At 40.8% G+C, this 21786-nt stretch overlaps 3 protein-coding genes across 3 annotated transcripts; all 3 read right to left on the reverse strand.

Annotated features, from left to right (window-relative positions):
* Positions 1–2416: 2416 nt before the first annotated feature.
* LOC113160030 (transmembrane protein 271-like) lies at positions 2417–3208 on the reverse strand. Its single transcript, XM_026357054.1, has one exon. It carries the CDS (start codon positions 3206–3208, stop codon positions 2417–2419), a length of 792 nt encoding a protein of 263 aa, XP_026212839.1.
* Positions 3209–8956: 5748 nt separating this feature from the next.
* On the reverse strand, positions 8957–12967 carry fnta (farnesyltransferase, CAAX box, alpha). Its single transcript, XM_026358680.1, has 9 exons — positions 12793–12967; positions 12273–12358; positions 11915–12029; positions 11402–11506; positions 11137–11263; positions 10743–10891; positions 10400–10462; positions 10002–10194; positions 8957–9905 (listed from the first exon to the last, which is right to left on the reverse strand). The coding sequence occupies exons 1-9, from the start codon at positions 12918–12920 to the stop codon at positions 9750–9752; spliced, it is 1122 nt and encodes a 373-aa protein (XP_026214465.1). The 5' UTR covers positions 12921–12967; the 3' UTR covers positions 8957–9749.
* Positions 12968–13735: 768 nt separating this feature from the next.
* aup1 (AUP1 lipid droplet regulating VLDL assembly factor) lies at positions 13736–21561 on the reverse strand. Its single transcript, XM_026358477.2, has 12 exons — positions 21285–21561; positions 19951–20088; positions 18818–18968; positions 17991–18178; positions 17212–17284; positions 16559–16632; positions 16111–16177; positions 15892–15994; positions 15642–15779; positions 15303–15439; positions 14991–15079; positions 13736–14117 (listed from the first exon to the last, which is right to left on the reverse strand). The coding sequence occupies exons 1-12, from the start codon at positions 21323–21325 to the stop codon at positions 14072–14074; spliced, it is 1245 nt and encodes a 414-aa protein (XP_026214262.1). The 5' UTR covers positions 21326–21561; the 3' UTR covers positions 13736–14071.
* Between the last annotated feature and the right edge of the window lie 225 nt (positions 21562–21786).

The raw sequence follows: 21786 nt of genomic DNA on the forward strand, positions 1-21786 counted from the left end.
TTAACCAGACTTGAAAATGGAAAACATCTCTACTCCTACAACCCTAAATCCAAACAAAACCAATGAGGAAGATCCAGTCATTTAAAGAAGGCACCGTTGTACCATCAGACAGCAGCTTCATCTGGAGTTTATTTCACCACATGAATTTGGGGTTTACATTAGGTTCAGTCTACTACAGATCCTATTAAAAAGCAGTGGTACAAAACTAAATAATATCTATTTACCTCCACTTTTTCCAATCTTGTTTGGACTATAGCTATTTAATGTTGGGTCATTTTTCATAGGTAATAAGCTTTATGGACGTAAGGAAGTGAAGACGCACTGCTTCACTGCACCCGCTCTCTGACATTTTACTACGTTTAGAGGCATTAAGAGCGAAGTCGCAGGGCAGCAAACATTTTCAAACTACTTTGTGTCAAGATAAAGGAAAAAATCTGAAATAAAAAAGCTAACCCGTTACACCTGGTGTGGTACAGCTGACTGGGGCACCGGTGCTCCAGGTTGAAGACTTGCTTCTGGCAAGGGCACGCACCTTTACATGTGCTGCTGGGTTTGCCCTTTTGCTTTGAAACGGTCTGAACCTAAAGTCTTGTTTTCTGTCAGAGGACACAACCACAGCAGGTGACTTTTACAGAGCCTTTACCATTAGCTTGGTTTGGGCCCTACTCCACAAAACTTTCAGGACAGCAGCTCCTTGAGGACCTCTTTGCATCACTCATCAGATGCTGAGTTAATCTTAGGTCATAGCTGTTTTTTTACACGCTATTTCTAATTTTAGGAGAAAGACAGGAGCAGGGTTTGTTTTTTCTTCTCTATCTGGCATTCAGCTCTGGCACACACATCCCAGGCTAAGTAGAATGAGTAAGTAGAAAGCATCATCACACAGTTTGACAAGGATAAGAGGAGGATTATTACATTGACATATTGAGTACTTTTTAAGGTTTTTCTGTCTAAATGCCCCAGGAGAGACATTTGGCTGTGGTCGATCATTTGAGATCTTCGGGATAGTTTCCCTTCAATTTACAACAGAGCAGAATTGTCTAAAGGTGGACGCATAATGACAACAGCCAAATCTATCATCTTCCTCTGTCACTGTTCTAGCTGCTAAGTGAAATTAGTAACAGTGAGGCTGAAAAGGTTTTGCCGGTCCAGGGAGGATCCATGCTGGGAAGTGATGTGGTTATTTGTGTGTGGTGGAGTTATTTCCAGTCAACTCAAATGGAACAATATGAGAAGCAGAGCTGCACAGTTTGAATCTTTTAAATTGGAAACAGTGCAGGGCCACTACAGGTCTGTATCACAGCCGGTCAGCCTCCAACGTCAGCCGGTGCATTAAAGGACTTCCAAGAATATGGATTTTGTATCATTATCTTTCCTGCTCCTTTAAAGCAAATGCATTTCGGTGTGTTCAGGTACAGGCTGTCCCTCTGCTTCCTCCTAAGCCCCGAACACTCATTATCTTTAATAACAGCTATATGAATCTCAGCAGTTTTACAGGGCTATCTTTCACTTGCTGTGTGACTTTGACAAAACTGAAACTCAGTCTTCCAACTTTACTCATCAACTTCACTACTTGTTATGTGGACTCTGTCTGAACAGTTGAATGGTGTCAGCTCTCCAGAACTAAACTCCCTGATAATGGTCGCAGACCACAGAGCTGTTTATGGTTTAGAAGCTAAGGATGCCTGCAGACCAGGCGAGGGACACTAATGGTGGTATCAAGTTGCATGGTGGATAATGTAGGATCTCATGTTTGTGCAGCTTGAACCCTAACAGGGACTAATCACGTTTGGCTTAGTTTATGTTAACTTTATAAAAGTGCAGCATGTATCAGGACAGTGTGTCTTTAAAGTGGACACCACACACACGCGCTGATCATTTCACTGTCTGCCTTGATTTATGGAGTAAAGAGAACTGATGGATCGGTGAATTGATGGATGATACAGCAGCAGTCACACTCCATAATACCAACGATTTGACTGAACCCTCACAAATGAAGTTTAGACCGACCACAGCATCACTAGAATCTCTAAACTAGACGTCAGATGAGGTTAAATACAGTTTTTATTCACAAGTAAAAATGTTCACAGCAAACATTCAGAACACAAACTCTGCTTTAGTTATACTAGCAAGCTGTTGCGTTTATGGGCCTTGATCTGGCTGCACTGTCTGGGCCTGCATCACTTTGATCTGTTCCTTCACATCAGTCTGACTGATGGCAAGCTACCAGGAAGAGTATGAGAAAATATCAGCATGAGAAAGAATGAAACCCCTCTTCTGCTGCTGCTGTCCTCCTGTGTAACTTACTGGTTTTTGGTGGGAGTGTTGGAGGAGTGGGAGAAGCGGGGTTTGTTTAAGCACAAAGTCACTGATTGTCACAGCAGAGGGAGGCGCTGCTGGAGCTGCTCCAGAGCGGCTATGTGTTGCATGCCTCAGCGGGGAAAATGTCCTCGTATGCGGGCGGTAGTTCACTGGGGAGCGGGTATGAGAACGGGAAGCAAAGGTTGAGCTCCAGGTCCGTGGGCGAGTATCCCGGCAGCTCGATGGACGGATGTCCCCCGCACTGCACTTCTGCACCTGTCTCGTCCAACACGTTAAAAACCCCCAGATTGATGTAAGACACCGGCTGGAAATCCGCCGATGAGCAGTCCCGCTCCTCGCTGAAGATGATGGCCCCGGCGCTCCGCCTCTGACACTGTCTGCTCCTGGACAGCTGCTCCGTTTTGTACCTTTTGATGATCACCAGGTTGATGAGCCCGAGCAGGCACTCCAAGGTGCTGAGAACAGTGGAGACCACCAGACTCCGCTGGTAGTCCCTCAGCTGTTCGCACGCAGGGTTCACAACCACAGAGTGGAAGCAGTAATGGGAATATTTCCTCTCCACCAAAGAAGCAGTGTCCCCGTCCACCACCGCGCCGGAGAAGGCGGTGAGGACCCCCAACAAGAAGACCACAACACCGAGGAGAAAGAAATTCCTGCAGCCGGGTTTCTCCATGCAACAGAGCAGCGCGGAGCCCAGCAGGACCTGCCCGATCCCCACAAGTAGCCCGGAGTAGAAAGCTCCGGCCGCGGTGCCAAGATGGAAATGCGCTTTCACCGTAGATCCCAGCGAGACGCATCTTAATCCAACGACAACTTCGCTCAGGGCGCACACGAAGAGGAGGGTGCTGGAGAACACGGTGCACAGTCCTTTCCCACTCAACTTCATTATATTCCGCCTCTGCCGCTCTCGAGCCCTCTCCCCACTTCTTCATCCTCCTTCGTCCTGTCCTTCGTCTCCTCTGGAAGCACTCTCACATTGGGACATCATCTGCCGGTGACTCCTCCGGTTCAGAGCGGGCGATCCACGCCGCTGTGGCGTCTCTCTCGCATCCCCGCCGCTTCACAGGAATATATAAATAATTAATGGCAGGAACGCACTTATCGATCATCCATAGCCCACACGACTGATGATCACTTCAGCTCCTGATCACCCAGCCGCCCATTAGCCTCCTGAAGCACTCTCCTCACCAAACTTTTCCTTTTTTCCTCCTCCTGAGAACAGTCTCATCTGCAGTCCTCCAAGTCGCCGGGTTGAATGGCGTGGGGCGTTTTTGTGGCAGAGTAGGAGGCGGCTGCTACATCCTGAGGTGCCTGAGGGTCCTGTGGACCAATGACCAGTGACCCACGGGCCCTCCAATGACTGCAACACACCTACAGAGGCTCTAATGCGTCGAAAGGTGCCCTGTAGTGAGGTTAAATGGAAAGGTGGGACAACGACCTCATCTTAACGGACACATTAACACAGGCTTTTAGGGATATTAACGACCCCCAACCCAGAAACTCTACTCTACTACTAATAAAAGACTGTAAATACCGGCTTATATCATCCCTGTATAACTGTTTGAGTCGAGTCTGATTGGTCTGGAAATCATAAAGCAGAGCAGCTCTGCTGAGGCTGTGCGCTGTCCGTGGTGCTGAAACCACCCGGACTGGATCCTCAACATCTTTCCTCCCAGCGAGTCCTAAAAAATCCACCAGGCGTTTGTAGTAGAAACTCTCCTCGTCACAGATTCAATAACCTGCTATGTTAGTGGGGACACACAGTAACTGGTGGTGGGGGGTGTATTTTGGTGACCTTGGCTAAGAGAAGCAAAAGACAGGCAGAGGAATCTAAAGGAGCATTAGGTATGATCCGGCAACTTGTGCTCTGTTATTTTCTCCCCCTAAAATAAACCCAGAAGGACACGCGTGACTCATCCAAAGTCCAAGCTGGAACATGGCTGATGCAGCCCACAGTCTAAAAGTAAGCGCCTGAGTGTGAAGTCCAATATGGTTCCTATTAAAAGACAGCAACAAGCAGATGAATGGGATTTTCCTTCATTTGCTGTGTTGAAAGCGTTTAAAGAGAACGATTCCAAAATACAGAGATGGTGCGTCTTTAGTCTTTATGTGAAGTTAAAACAGCTGAGATGAGACTCAGAATACAACTGTATGACACATGCTTTGAGCTAAATGTTGCAATCTGTCCTCTAGTTGTTCAGCCACTTCAGTCTGGATCAACATTGTCATCTTTAAAAGTAAAGGTGTGTCAGGGAACCAGAGCTGAGAACATTAGAAAAATGACTAAATGAGTTTCCAACTTAAGAGGCACCCAACTGAAAAACAGTTCAAGGATGTGTAAAATGACTCCAAAGCGTGACCTGCTGGCAGAATATTGTAGGCCGTCACGTTCAAGTTGTTTCCAATTCATTTACCCTGGATGTGAAATCGTTTAGAGGACGGGTTTTTGACTTAATGAACCAAACACTGATGACTGCAGGTGAGAGAATTACACCAGGGAAAGCCCTCGTCCAACCATTCATCAAAATGAGCCACCTCATTGACTGTACCAGTACAGCTGCCAGTAAGTGCGTGTGTGTGTGTGAGTCTAATCAGGTCTTAACTACTTACTCCATAGGTCTGTAGATAAGAGAAGTGAATGATGAGTTGATGATTTGTTGATTGGCACAGTTGCTGCCAGTTCATTGGTGGATCTGCACATGTCAATATCATCACCATCACTGACTGGAACCAACACTTCACGTCATTTTGACCCAAACACACCAGGCTTCAGCGGTGGGGGGAAAAAACCACAGCTCTGAGTCCCATCCTTCTGGTACAGTATTGTATAATGTCCACGCTTTGCTGATTAGCAAATTTGTTGTTTCATAATGTGGGCGTAGAACTGAAGCTGTGATTAAGAGCTATACAAAAAAAACTTGGACCAGGCCAGCTCAGAAAATGTCTTTAGTTAACTCACAGTGGGAGCAGTCACAGGTACGCAGCACGCATTTTAATCTCAGAGACAACTGCTGAATTCAATCGTCCGACAAATTTGATGAAGCAGAAGTTGTTAACAGCATATGTCTTTCATGGGGGTACAAGGAGAGACCTGCTCACCTCCATAACACAGACTATTTCCCTGTCATGGTCACAAACCTGGATGATGCTGCCACTGAAGAGGAAAGTAATTCCCATCCTAATAGGTAAGATCACCCCTCACACACAAGGCTACAAGGGCGGAAGGCCGTCAACCACGGTAGAATTAAAAGTGATGTCATTTCAATGTGGACGACATTCCCAGCAGCAGAATGTAAAACAGTCTAAGCAGTCACATAGTGAACAATGCAGATACTGTAGTGTGGTAAAATAGCTTTTTTAACCTAAATCACAAGTCACTGTGTGTGTGTGTGTGTGTGTGTGTGTGTGTGGCTCCGCTCTGCCAAGAGTCAGCTGTGAAAGGACTGCTCCGGCATCTGAGATGCAGTTTTACAGCAGCAGTTACAACAGCGGTGACAGGTCAGCCTGTAAAGTCCTGTGTTAGCCTATAAATATTAATGAGTCTAAAGCAGTCTGAACTGCTGTTGGCTGGACCTGGGAGGGACTCAAACAATGTTTATCCCAACGAGGAACTGACTTAGAACTGTACAGAATCAATAGAAAGGCAGAAGACCTGTCTGGCCTGTAGAAGTCCAGAGACAGGGTCTGGCAAACGCACCGGACTGTGAGGAAAATGAACAAAGAAGCACGGCGGTCTGGAGGCATGAGTATTATTTAAAGATGCACCAATCAATGTCTGATATCAACAATGGATCAAATGATATGAACGTGGAGGTGTTGGGTGTAGTGACTAACCCACAGAAATTCATCACCGCAGTCTGAAGTTTTCCTCAGAGCTTTTAGCCCCTTTTAGCTAATTGTTTTAACTTTCTAGCCCACAGTGTTTGATCTCGTCGGTTTCATTTACAGACACAACAGGTGCTGTACAAAGCAAAATAAGCAATAAACCCACTGAACACTATGTGAATGATGATGTGAAGAGAAAAGACGTAATATGTCAGTTCCAATCTTTTGAGCTTGCTCTGCTGCCCTCTTGTGGCCACAAATAAATGAAAGCAGCTTTAAATGAGCTATTGGGATAATTTGGCCGAGTTGGGTTAAATATAATCACTGATAATGTTTTTATGGTCAAAGTCCTCATTTAATGGACTAATGTAATTTATTTATTTAAGTATCGCATATACAACAGTTTCTAAACTGGGTTCAGTGGAGCATCAATAGTAAAGTAACTGTTGCTGTTTGAAAGGTGGATTCACATTAATAACACATCAAATCTTTGCAGCTTTTGTTTTAAAATAAAATATATTTTGTGCTGCGTCTGTTGATTCATCCTATTCATTTTATTTTGTTACGTTACAAATGATCAAGTCAACTGCAAACTGTCCGTCAGACACTCACAGCAGATGCAAGAAGTTGATTAATATATTTTTTTCCACATTCATCATTGTTTTGATTGTTTCTACAACATGTTCAAGAAGATTCATTGTGGGATTTGTTTAACAGATATCCATGTGGTTTTTGTAACTTTATTTTTCTTATTGCTTTCCACAGTAGTGCTGGGATGATGATGATGATGATGATCAGACTATTACAACAGTTCAGTAGTGAGCTATGATGACGATCACGTGTGTGACACATGTAATTTTCAGCCCTGTTTGAGGTGCTCTGTCTTTATGCCACTGGTTCTTCCCACAAATGTGAAGCTTTTAAAATGAAGCAGATTTTTTTCTTTATAAAAGCCCCGATCATTTCCTTCAACAGCAGAGAACTGCAGATTTTGGCAATCATCATTTGCTGGGGACTTTTTAAAGACATGGATTCATTCACATTTGAAGCCCCGTGTGCAACTGGCTTTAAACTGTGCGGCACAATAATGGGTTTTTAATAGTTTGGAACAAAAATGGAGGTACATGCTGTCGAACTTTGGTTGCAGAGACAATTCGTGTAAAACATGTTCAAATAAACAAGGGCCAAATTACTTGTTTATCCAATATCCAGCATTTAATTTAATGTACTAATAATTGTATGGAACATTTATTTTTCTTGTAGAACTTTTTGCTTTGTTATACAAAGGATGAGAGGAGAAGCCACTCTGAATCTGTTGTAATGTTGCAGTAGTGTTGAACTGTTTGGAATTTTTTAATTATACCATCAACCTTATTTTTGATAAAGCAGGGTCTAGCTCCATACCCATACACAGGATCTTATTTTTTTCAGATGTTCAGGCTGCTGGAGAAGAGGATGGGGAAAATCAATTCACTCCTGTCTTTCAAATGTGTTGGTTTGTTTGAGTGAAACATGGGAGTCACGAGTCAGTTCCTGCTTCTGCCAAACAAACCTGCTGGTTCCCTCCCTGTGAGCTTCTACTGGTTTCTGTGTTGAACTGCAGTGTGGAAATACAGTATTTATACAATTATGCGCCCCTTTAAAAAATCATATTTGCTGCTGTTGTTCTGGCACCTCTGCTGACGTGTGGCTGACTCTATGATAAATGGAGAGACAGCAGAAACCCACACAGGATTAGTTGCCTTCTCCACCATTTACAAGAAACAGATGTCTCAGAATTAAACTGGATTTTGTCCAGGACTTAACACAGATACACCGGTCTCTTGTTAATCCACTGGGTCTGTGTATGCATCTTTAAAAAGTAGCCTGTGGCACCACAGAGCTTCATCATAACTGCAGCTGTGAACATCACATATGGACACCTGAACAGAAGACAGGTTTTTGGCTTCCGTCTGCCACCTTCACCTGTATTTAATAACTTCCCCAGCCTGCAGACTGCAAGTGAGCCTGAGTGGATTGTTTGTGGACTTGTGCAGGGTTTAATTAGTATTTTAATTATAAACTGTCTGACACCCTTTGTTTTTTGTTTTTTTTTTTGTTCTGGGTTAAACCACTAGGGCGCACTGCCCTCCAAACAATGCTGGAAGTGATGCAGTTACCTGGTCTGTTTAGTTTAATAAGTTCAAACAGTCGTCGCACTCGCACAGCAGCCTGCTGTTATGTTTTACGATACAGATGACTCCTGATCATTCACACTGACACACTGCATTTGCTGACGTTGCGGTGTCATGTGGCCTTCGTGCTCAGGGATGTCATAGCTGCTGATGACGTGCCCGTGCACATCACAGCGACCTCCACTTTAACGAGGAAAAGCGGAGAAGAGCGAGCTTTGCTACATTAATGTGAAGGATCCAGGGAAGCTGTAATTACACACTGCTGGCACTCTGGCTGCTTGGTTAGAAACTGGAGGGGATGGATTGTGTTGTAGTGTCAGCAGAAGTAGGACCAGCTGCATCTAGTGCAGCAAATCAATTTCCCAGCTCCAAGGGAGTCCAGGACATAAGGCTCTGTGTCAATACATGTGCTGTATGCACAGCAGCTTGTTAGTTCAGTTTTGCCCTGGCAGCACAGGTCAAAGGACCAAACAGGACAAACCCTGGCCAACAGCAAGAATGTGGCCCTTTTACCGTCACTGATATAGATTTTGAGGGGTGGAGAGTTGATGCTGTGTAGCTCATTGATCAGAATGCAGCAGTAAACTGTACCGCTGCGTTTTATCTGTCATCTGCTTATCACTGCTAACAAATGGTTGTACAAACCGCTCTCAGTTTTTATTTAGATGTTTCATTATTTCGCTGCATCAAAGCAGTGAATTCTCAGCCAGCATCACCAAACAATAAGAAAATGTTCCAGGATTTACATGCACATAATACTCCATTTACAGTCTGATTCAGAGTCACTGATTCATGTCCATACAAACATAAATATACACTTATAAACAAAACACATTAAGGATTTAACATGTCAGAACGCTCCTGGTTGAATAGAGATTTATTCTCTAATCAGATATTGTGCATGATGTGCGCCTGCCATTACTGAAAGACTAGAAACTGGTTATTAATGTGCATGGAAATACACTCACTGCAGTGTTACCAGTACCTAAAGCATGAGACCTGCTGTCATACCCAGCTCAATACATGTAGAAGAGAACATGGTTGATATATTCAGATACAAAGAAATGGAGTAAGAAAAGCCACTCTAATAAATCTAAAGGGTGCTGATAAACTGGTTACATGGTTTTAAATTCCTGACATTTGACACTGACTGGTGTGTGATTATCTGGTCAAACGGGAGTTTTAATGTTTAGAACGGAAAGCAACTTATCCTTTGTTTAAACCATCTGATGCAACTCTTGCTTAGATCTTAGATTTTAGTACAAGGGAAAATGTCTGATGTCACTCTCAGTGCCTTTCCCTAACCGACTTTAAGAAAAACCTCAGCAATATACATTATAGCAATTTACAGTAATATCAAACACTGCGAGTTACAGATGTTACGGATGAAGCAGGCTGGGAGTGGAAACGGCACTCGTCTGCTCAAGTCTAGCTCATCTCCTGCTGTCCAGATACCGGGGACGAAGGCTCAGGGTTGTCTGGCAAAGGCTCGTTAGAGCCATATCTGCTCTTTAAAGATCGTGCTAAAAACAGCCAGTACTCTTTACGGATCACGTCCTTCTCCTGCGCCAGGCTGTCACAGATCTTCATGGAGGGATAAGAAAACAACAAACGCAAAGTCAGAATCACAAACAATGTCTAGAGTTGTATTTAACAAAACAGAACAGTTAGAGCACTTACTTCTAGGGCCTTTCTCAAAATGTCCTTTTGTTCCTGTTTGTCCACATTTTCCTTTTGGCTGCTGTTCTCCAACGCATCCTCGTAGCAATCATACAGAAATGCTAGAAGGTAAGGTGAACAGTGTGTCTCCTTCAGATCCAGGATTCTCTCCAGCAGCCCAGGCTGAGACGACAGACCTCTGTCTTGCAGCATGCTTAGGAAAAAAAAAAAAACAGGGATATTGTCAGGGAGCTTTTCTATTTTTAATAACCAAGTCTCCAATTGCTTTTTTCCCCGAAAGCATATTATATATTGAGAACGTCTCCATGAGGGCACTGCACATAAAAGATGAACATGTTATTCTGTTATTCACTCCTTCCAGCTCTCCTACGTACATAAAGGTACGCTTTACATCTTACCCTTTGAGATAGTTCCATACACTTTCATTGTGAGGAGCCTTCTTGATCTGATTCAGACAATACCTTGTAAAAAAAAAAAAAAAAAAAAAGAAAAAAGAAAATAAGTCACCTACATTGAACATATGCAGTATGAGCAGAATAAAGACATACAGCACAGTACAATACATACTCACTTTGGTAAGCATTCATAAGAAAGGCTCTTCTCCATTTATCATTAAAGCACTGTATTCTCTCAACACTTAAAACATTTCTTATAAAACATCCAGAGATAAACTGTTTATAGTGAAAAATGTTCACATGCACTTAAAAAAAGATGCATATTAACTGTGTCCAAACTACTCACTGAATCTCTCTTTCCACTATGGCTGCATCAGAGAAGCCTGTAGTGTGAGAAATTACAAAATGCCTCTGGTTCCATGCAGAATTATTCCTCACATCTTCTTCCAAAAGACTCTCCACAAACTCCAGCTCGTTGTCCCACAGTTTGTACTCCTGAACATTGAGCAAAATCAACGTTGGCAACAAATCTGTTTATGTAATCATGCTGTGTCTTTATTGGTGGCCCTGTAATGCTTAGAACAAATACTGACTAAAGACGCACTGAAACAACACACCAACAAAGCAACCAAATCAAGAAATAAAGGAGCCAGCCTGGCAGAGTGGCTCACTGTGGGCAGAAAACTGGATCTCAGTCCTCCATTTTGAAGCCAGACTCTGCTCAAAACTCAAACACCTACCTGGATGACCCACTGTCTGTGCTGCCAGGCATGGTAGTTCTTTGCATCTTGGCTGAGAATGTCTGCAATAAACTCCAACTCCTCTGAGGGGTCATTCAACCACTCTACCACCATACGTCTGTGGTGCCTGGAAGACAAGTTTGGAAACCCAACCTCGTTTTTGACATTTTCACTAAACTGCACTGTCTTTTCTCTACGTTTTTAAATTGTGATCTTTAATTTAACAGATAAAGATGTGACCTGGAATTTATTTGACAGCACTCACCAGACTTGATAGTTTTTGGGCTGGTCTTCGATGATGGCAGTAATGTACTTCATCTCCTCCCTCAGGTCCTTTGATAAAGCTTGCAATAGTACGCGCCTATAGTGCCTGCACATTCCCACCCCCAAGAACTGTTAGACAGAGGATACTGACACGTGTAAGCACAACAAACAGATGCACTAGTGCTTCTCTTTTTTATTCAGAGGGCACATTAGACATCATTAAAGTCCAAATACACAGTGAGCATTTGTTCATTAAGGCAGCCCTATCCAGACACCTCCTGAGAACCAAAGATAAAACGTTTGACTGAGGAGCTGCAGCTTTTATGAGCCACAGCCCAGCATTAGTAGGAGGAATTACTCTTATTTCAATTTTCCAAAAATACAATTTTGATAGGCTACTATGTTTTTTTTAACTGAAAATAAACTTTCCTGTTTAGGTTCCACACCATCATATGAAAATGAGACATTAGCAAACTTGAAAACAGTACTTTTCCCCACATTAAAATGTGCTCACCACACTGTGTAGTTGGCAGCATTAAGCTCAATGGCCTCAGCTGTCAAGGCGAAGGCCCTCTCACTTCTTTCATCTTTCTTCAGGAGTGCACGGAAATAATCGTAAACATCTGAGACTGTTAGAAGACATATATGCACATTTATTAAAATTTGGCCAGGACATGTCTGTGGTATGCAGAATATAGCCTGCGTGACATCTAGCACCTGGTTATTGGTGTTTCTGGTGTGTATATAGCTGTTTGCTAAAAACAACAATTAACAAGAATTAAACATATGTTCTGCTCATTTTAAGTATTTTCTGTAGTGTCTTCTAATACTTTTTAACTCTAATTACTTAGTATTAATTATAACAAGCTTACACTTATCGGAGTAGGCGATCTTCACCACAGGATTTGGTCCATCATCCTGCGGGACAGGCTCCAGGTCAGCCCACTCCTTTCTGTCTCTGAAACACAAAACACAGCAGCTGATTCACCTGCAGTCCCGCCTGAAGGTGTCTAATGTGGTAATAGCATCACGGTGCTAAACACTGCAGTACAGCCATAAACATTATTTTCTATTACAGTATTATTAATATTGTATTGCAGTGATCACAAGAGGTGTAACACTGAGTCAGCACACTGCATTTGTACATTTATTTCTTACATTGGCCCATTTGTGGGTGTGGATGGAAAACTTACTTTACTATTTAATTAACACAGAACTAGTTCAGCAAATAGGCATCAACAATTGCATATTGTTTGATAATGTTGTGCAAAAATAATTCAGTAAGTAAATAAACGGGTATTAGGGTGAGATTTAAAAGAAAACTAAAGTTAGCAAGCTAGCTACCGTTAAAGCAAGCTAGCTATCTAAACATTGAAAATAACTAGACGCTACCTGTAAAATATATATCGAGTATGATCGACAACAAAGCCATCCCCGAGGTGGTCTTCAGCCTCTACATCAAACTCTGTGTCTTCTTTAACTTCTACGGATTCACTTGAAGTTTCTTCGACACCTGACATTGCTAATTTGCTAGCTTGACTCAATCGCGTTTCCGTTTGTGAGCGGAAGAAAGAAAACGTAACATCCGGTGTGGCTAAAAGCTGCCTTCAGGGACTGCGGGAAATATTGGTTTTAATTAACGATTGACGTTTTCTTTGGAAAATAGTCATTAAAATATAAAATTACTGGCAGAACAAAGCATTGGTAAAATTTCATATTTTCTCTAATAAGGAAATAAGGGTGAGTTATATTATATATTCTTATACCATTCTGTATTTAGCAGAGTTTGTCACACATTTGTTTAGAAATGACCTTGGGAAATGTATTTAGGCTGTTCTAGAGAAAAGCACTTAAAACCAATAGAGATTACCTATATACAGTAGTAGTTGGATTTTTAGCCATAGCACTGATAAGGCTGTTTTCCAGGACTACGCAACCCTCTAAAACTGTGTCTGTGCTGGAATGACTCAATGTTAAGCTTCACATTTCTACATTTAACAATTTCATATAATCGAAGAGAGTCGACCTTACACACCAGTAGCAAATCTTGTGTTTGTGTTCATTTCTTGTAACACTAGAGAGAAAAGACAGGACCCCAGCCTATTTTTCTCAACAACTGCTGTGGGACTACTAATCTTCAGTGATACAAATGACTTGCTGGCTCCATCTGATGGCAGAATTTAGTAGTGCTGCAACTAGGGAAAGAGGAAAACGTGTACTGCAACAGATCTATTCAAATACTATCAAATGCAACTGAAATGTAAAACCTTTCTTGCAAAAGCCAGTTACTCCAATGCCAAAACTGTGTGAAAACAAAAACCTTACGTGTTGGAAATAATGTTTTGAAGGCAAGACCAAGCTGTACTTTATTTTCATCAACGGGTCTGGACATTATAAAAATAAATAGATGATTCACAGTCAGGGGATCGTAATACAAACTGTTATCAAAATTATGTACCAGCCAGAATGAAGAATTTAACACATGCATAATAACAATTTCATCAACTTATACATGTTTTGAATACTTGTCTCCATTATTTGCAAATAACAAAATCTGTTTTATAACAGAACTTGTCGACAGAATATAAAATCACCATTCAAATTAGACTGCTATGCAAGTTGAATATGCTTCCTTCTGACCAGTTGTCAATGACGGCGTGAAAAAGTTTTTTCAGTGACTTTCTTCTTGATCCAGTCCGTGTTTTTCAATGTAGCGTCTGTTAGAGGAAAGCAGGTAAAACAAACAGTCAGTGTTCACTGCATTTTTAGTTAGACAAGTTAATACTGATACAGTTTGCATAGATGGTGAATATCAATCTGATTGTGGACATTTACGTCTCAATGAACTTTAAAATGAAACTGTCCCACAGGGTTATATTAGTCATGTAAATGATCATTTTAATGCTGCGGTGAAACATGAACATTTCTGCACTTAGGACAACCCCAGCGCTTTGTCATGAGTGTTTAGCAATGTGCAATCCAAATTTTCATATGCAGCAGTACACAGAATGAGCCAAGTCAAATATTCACTTTTAAATTGATTTAATCTATCACTAAATCCAGACACAAGTTTAGTTGCAGACTGTTCACTAGGTCCCAGCTGTTGATCTGTCCTGTACACGACCCACTGAACGTGCCCGGTTGCTGAACAACTTCAGAAAAAAAGCGGAGTATGTTGGTTCATCATGAGCGTCACTTTACAATGGCTGCCCACTGTTAATCTTATATTGATTGTCACTAAATGTACTCTGTCTATCTTTGTCCAGTCTCGTGTAATGGGTATAGATCAATAACGTGTGAACTTCACTCTGGATAACGTCAGTGTTCTGTACTATCCCACTGACAGTGCTTTTCAGTTGCTGCAAAACTGCTTCTTTATGAGGCGTCTTTTTTAGCATAAACTGAACAGATGGAGTTTTCTCAATGAGTCCAGAAACATTTTACCACAACAAATGAGACTAACAGAAAGTTTTACTGCATCACATATGGCCGATCTTTCTGCCACTTTCGCTGTAATATTAACATTAATGCAGGTTTCAAATAATACAATTTTTTTATGAGAGGCAATTGCTAATACTTGAAAATCTCACCTTCTTGCAAAATTATACAGGGCTTCTTTTCTCTCTTGCAGAGACAAATGTCTGTCAGCTGGTGATTTCCCAAAACATTTGGCAGCAGGCTGTAGATGGGGGAAAAAATAGACTGAACTTAGTGAAACATGCTTGTGTTGCACAAATTAATTACTTCCTATGACAACAGGAAGTGATGCTACCCTCAAATTCCCTAAAATTTCATTTATGAATCCCAGGTTATCTGGTGAAAGTAAATTTAATGTTTTCACAGAAAAGTAATGGTAACTTATAAATTCCCCATATGAAGAGCTCAGACACAGTAGCAATAACCTTTATGGTGGGAGCAGAACCAGAAGAGCAGGAGCTGATCTTAGACCCAAATGTAGATGTCCCAGTTGCTTCCATTGGAGTTTCCTCCTTGTTCTCTAACAGATTTGTTATAGTGGTGTCAACACAATTGGTTTTCACTGTCAACAATGAGGAGAGAGATTTTTAAGTGCACAGCAACTTAGACAATCATCAGGTTTGTGACAGATAGGTTTAAAATACTTTTAAATACCCTGTTGAGAAAGATTGTATAGTCAGAGATGTGGTAGAGCAGAGGGCAGAGTGGCAGTACTTTATGGAAATGGTGTCCAAATGTAAATGTTTGGTGAAACTGTGCCCTACCTAGGTCCTTTGTGATGACATTCAGTGGAATATGAGGCAGCACATCCTTCACTTGTTGAGCCATTTTAGCGATTCTATGGTCGTCTGAGCCCAGACTCTGGACCATGAAACCAAGTCCAATAGAGCCAGGCCTGACACCTAGGGTGAGAAAAAAAACAAAAAACTGACATCTCCAAAACTCAAAAACAATTACGTGGAATCTGTAGATTTAGCGAACCAGATGTGTTGTGGGTTTATGTAATTTACTCACCTGTAGATGTTTGTGGTACAGTGTGTCTTTTCCTTTTGATGTGCTCTGCCTTATCAGCCTTAGTGACCTTTGTAGAGACCAAGCCGAGTTCACCTGCTAGTAGCTGTAAGCGGAGGAAATTATAAAGCTGATTATCAACTTTTATCTACTATTATTATTATTATTATGACTTGTCAGTTGATTCCATTTCACTAGCAAGGAGGGCTGACTGGATTTTACCTCCTGGACTTTGTTGGCAAACTCCTGTGTGGATTCGCTATCTTGTTTGGACACTGTTGGGAGCCAACTGGGGTGCAAAGAAAAAAGCAAAAAATGTTAACAAGCAACAATTTTGGCAACAGAAATGTTCAAAATCAACAAAACACTACTAAAAAACTGAAGTTGGAACATGAGAACGTTAAAAAATTACTTACAAAAGCAATTTTGTTTAAAAACTACTGAAACTTCTGCTCCTTAATTAACACCCTGCTGGTTAGAGAAAATGAGCCTGGAGTTGTTACTTGCGCTAAAGCAAGTATTATTATTTTGTACTTAGCTGATCTAGTTTACATAACCTACATCTCTACAAAACTAACCTCATGTTTGCTAACAGAAAATATTGGCTTAATATGGCAGAATAAGATGGTGATAAGTGCTGATAGAAATAATGATAGAAGTTATTTAGTACCTTACATGATACACTGTACATGGAGCAAAAAATGTCCACAACAGCTCTATCAGCCAACTGGACTCTGGTGTGCTCTGTGAACAGACAAAACACAATAAACTCAACTATACTGATATAATACAGTGCAGTGTGAAATGCCCTAAATTCTGTCTGCAAGGACAGTCACAGACAGGATATGGACAATAATAGCTGTAGTGGTGACCCAAACAATCCAGTAACTAATTAAAAATATCTCCATTGTAAAGGACCAACATTAGCCACTGCTGCTCACAGCAACACCAGAGCAAATCATTCTTAGCTGGATTGGATTTAACCCATATACACTAATCAGCTTTTGCTGCCTCAAGGAGATTTTACCCATTTTCAGTTTTCATAGCCTGGAAATGGTACATAAAATGCAATTTACACTATGAACACTATTATTTCTCCACATTGTTTTCAAAATCTACATTTTGTATGCAAATCTAGTTAAGTGATTCTTTTTAGTTTGTCACTACCAACCACACCAATGAATCTAGTCACTATAGTTGTTTTATACATAAAAAACTATAAAAACACAGATAGAGTATATGTGGTTAATACAACAAATAATCAACAATGTGATAATGATATGTGTCTTTCTTGTTTAATCAGTCAAGTTCAAATGACATTACCAAAGCAACCAACGGTCTGGTTACCCTTAAGGCCACAGGCTGAATGGAATCTGTCAGTGAGAAAGGCCAGGAACTGAAAGTAAAAACAAATAAAATATATACATACTACATTAGTTAGAAAGCAAAAACACATATGAATAAGCAAAACCGGACTTAAAGAACAGAATTATGTCCAATTATTGGACACGTGTATTTTATTAAAAGTATGTAAGTAACTACATCATTAAGAAGACACAAAGAAATATATGTCAGTGAAGATTCTCAGTCATCCAAGTAACTTCTTCAGTCTGAAGGAGCTACTTATATGAGTAGTGAAACGTTTCGACCTAACAAGAAGGAAGTCAAGTTGCCACGTCTCAACTTTCAGCGAGAGAAACATAAACACCCACAGAGCTGGTGGCATGTTCTGTACATTGCACCAGTATTGTGTAGTGAAAAAGCTCAGTTTCCTTTGCATCTCCAGGAGACTTCAGCTGAAGATGCAGCACACTTGGTTCTGAACTACTCAAACAAACTGTAGAAGTGAGTCACGTTTGCAGCTGTTTTCACTTCCTTACACCAATTTCCTCATAGAAGTCTAGAGGGAAATTAGTAGGGAGAAACAACCGCCAAAGTAATTCCTCTCAATCTGAAAGCGTTGTGGAAGAGGGACGATAATTTGTGGCTGCCTTGATTAAATGAGTTTCTTTTTTACAACCACAGTCATAAGTATGAGGCCTTATCAGATGGATCCTAAACTGCAGTGTAATGTATCCTAGAAGGAAAATGTCTGAACTAACCTGAACTTGAGCAGGCCTGCACGGCCGTTTGTGGTGTCCTCCTCAGGAAACAGGAGCAAAGGTGGGGTGCCTTCAGATGTGCAATATCTCTGAAGAGTCTCTTCTATTGCTCCCTGGCCAGATGCCGCATGGATTTCCATAAAGCCTCTGGCCCAGCACACAAAGCCTTTGGAGCCCTCTAGTTGAGGCTAATAAGCAGAGAGAAAGACCAAGCTCACTTACCAGTGCATTTGTTGTATTTAACAGTAAAATACACTGCCCGTCAAAAAAACAAACAAACAAAAAAACAGCACACTAATATTTCCTTGGACCACCTTTAGCTTTGATTACGGCACTTGGCAGTGGTATCACTTCGATAGATTTCTGCAATATCACAACATTTATTCCTGTCCAGAGTTGCATTGATTTTTCACCAAGATTGTATTGATGATAGGAGAGTCCGACCACTGCTCAAAGTCTTCTCCAGCCTGTGCCATCAGGGAAAAAAATATCCATTGATGGAATAACCTGGTCATTCAGTATATTCAGGTAGTCAGCTGACCTCATTCTTTGGACACATAACGTTGCTGAACCTAGACCAACTGCAGCAACCCCAGATCATAGCACTGCCCCCCACAGGCTTGTACGGTAGGCACTAGGCATGATGGGTGCATCAACGTTAAATTTAGGTGGTGACTTTTTTGTGGTCGGGCAGTGTACAATATGCTGCATTGGTTTAACAAAAATAGGCAAAAGTAATAGACACACAGAAAAAGAGTTTTGTCACAGGGATGTTCACAATTATATTAAATCGTTCATTATATTACAAGATTATGTCAACTACTTACAGTATTGCAGGGTGTAAGGAGGTTGATTATGTTGTGGTCAAACTCTGTCACATGATTGCATATGTACAGCTTTGTGTTTTTGTCTCTGGAACGAGGGTTTTTCTGTCTCACGTGCATCCCCAGGACTGAGCACATAACCCTCACAATAAATCTGAAAGCCAACAAAAAGGAAAGTGGATGTAAACAAGAAAAATAGTTGCTTACAAGGAAGTCACTACAGTTGTGAAAAGCTCAACATTTTAAGATAACAAGCAAAATGGTATATAGCACATTTTCAAAACCACGCCTTGCACATAAATTAATTATTTATAATTATATGTAGTCAGCCGTTCTCAATAAAAGAATTTTGTTATATTATTTATTAATTAATTGGATTATATTCTTTTATAGAGCACCAAATAACAACAAAAATAATATTGGTTAAGTTATATTCTCACTACAGTATTTGTAACAACAATAAGTTACAATTCAGGCTGAAGAATTAGTCATTTTCAATCACTGTCACAATTTAACAGAACAGAATTTTTAAATCACAAGCTGCAATTAAAAATAATTGTATTTTGAACCCCAGTGGGGGAACTAGACTGCCTATCAGCGTGCAGGCATCACTGGCCGAAGTGTTCAATAGTCACTCTCCATACAAATGCAAATCAAAACACAGGTGGGAAATTATTTGGGCAATAGACGAGTTTAAAAAGACATGACACCCCTTAAAACACTGATAAAAGTCTATAGTGAGCAAGAGCTACAGACAATACAGGAGCTGCATGTAGATCATAATGAATACTAAATGTTTATTATTGTGTTTATATAAATGTATGTTAACATAAAAATTACCCGAGTAAGGTCACATTTACAGGACATCACTGTGTAAAAGATGTCTACAATCAATTGTTCTAAACAGCCATTTATCTTAATAATATTTAATGGGGTGCCTGAGTTTAACACTTCATAGTAGATGAAGGTTATTTTTATGGGATAATTTGTGTTAGGAGTAACTGTCAACACCACCACTACTACTATAACTACCACTACTGTTAGTTATTAACTACTGTTTGTAATTAATTCATTATTAATGAATTAATGCAAATAATCTAGATTCCTATAGACAGTTAAGAAAAAATTATACTTACCTTCTCACAAAACTTTCTGGAAGTGCACAGCTGACCAAGAACACGTGAACACCAATAAAAATCCGTATAAACATCAAACAAATGCCCACTGGAAAGTAAATCAGCAACATAAGGAGAACAACTACATCTTTGGGGAGCCTGCAAAAGGAAAGAATCAGACTTGTAAACATCATTTTAAATGCAACTGTTTCATATCAAAAGGTAAATGTTAATGCTGGTGAGCTCCTGCCTGAGCACCTAAGTCACACTAATAAACAAACTTTACTTGAGCAACAGAATAAAAAAATCTAAATAAGCTAAACGTGTACCACATTCCTTGTTGCTTTAAGTAAGCATGGGTGGATTAGTGAACAGGCAGTTGCAGTTAATTTGAACTTACAATACTAGTCAATCAATACTAGTGCTTCTATGTGGATGTGAATCACTTTGAATTGCAGAATTTTCTAAACTGACTTGACTCAGTAAAGAAACATGTTTGAGTATCAATGTACTGCTGGACATCATCATACTTCTCTCTTGGTGAATAAACTACTGGAGTAATTAATGACTCCCCACCTGCATGTGCCCTGCATCTTCTGGAAAACTCCTGAATTATTAATGTCTCAAGTAATTACAATTCAACAGAAATACCACTCACTTAACGATAGAGTGAGTGTGCAAGTTTCTGTCTTGTCTTTATACACAGTCACCAACTTTATTACACGTGTCACTCTGAGATTGATTCATAAATTATGAGCTGGAGAACATCTGGGGATGATCAGGAGAGTTGCATCTATAGGTCTCCCACACGTGAGATAGTCTTGTAGCATGTGACGGAGGCTTAAGTGTCCACATCTGAGGTTAACAGTAAATGTTTTTACTCCACATTCACAGAGATATTTACGTTACCTCAGTTTCAATAAGTTAGCTTTAACGTTATTAAAACCAATATGAGCCGTCTAGAGGAATGTGCTTTTGTGCTGATGTTTTAACACGTAAAGCTCAACAATCGTCCAAGGTTGGGCTAGTTAGACTCAACACATAACGTCTGTTAGTTACAGCTGATGACACAGCAATGTGTACACTAAAATTAGCATTGCACAAGGTTGCATAATAAATGTTAGCAAGGCAGCGTTTACGTTGACATCCCCACCAGACAACTAGGTTAGCTAACTGTATGTTTTCTAAAAATGTCTGCTACTCCTTCATGTGGCAGCGCACAGCAGCTAAAAATGACACTGGTAACATTAGACTGCATGTGTTGAACGCGCAGGATAGCTGTGGCTAATTAACATTAGCTAAGCTAACTGCTAACTGCTAACCGCTAACTGGAAAGCAGTCGTTAGCTGACTTACCGACGAAAGTCAAACATGTCTTCAATCCCCCGAGTCTCCATGTCTGCCTGTCAGACCTTTGCTCGCAGGCTAATGCTAAGAACACAAACTTACTTCTAAAAATAAATAAGTCATAACGTGCACAACAGCAAATTTGTCATCCGGTTAATAAATTGAGAGCTTGGGTTACTGTTCATCCGATGAAAACGTTTTGTGGCTGCAAGTTTTGAATGTTAGCAACAATCTGCCCGCGGTGCTAACTGCGCTAGGCTAGCTCCTACAACAGCAACAAGAGCACTTCCGCCCAGGATCCTCGAGAATAAAATGTCTACAGAAGAAGTCAGGTTAGGTAAATGAAAACGAGCAAACAGTATGTCTGTCTGCCTCTTCTGACCTGGGATGATAAAGTCTGCAGCTGTGTACATCTTATATCTTTACATTTGGTAATATGGCCAATTCAGCTTGCTGTAACAAACACAGACTCTATATGTGTACAGAGAGAAGACGGTGATGAAAGTGTTCC

Source organism: Anabas testudineus, chromosome 10, assembly GCF_900324465.2.
Source record: "Anabas testudineus chromosome 10, fAnaTes1.2, whole genome shotgun sequence".
Taxonomy (NCBI): Eukaryota; Metazoa; Chordata; class Actinopteri; order Anabantiformes; family Anabantidae; genus Anabas; species Anabas testudineus.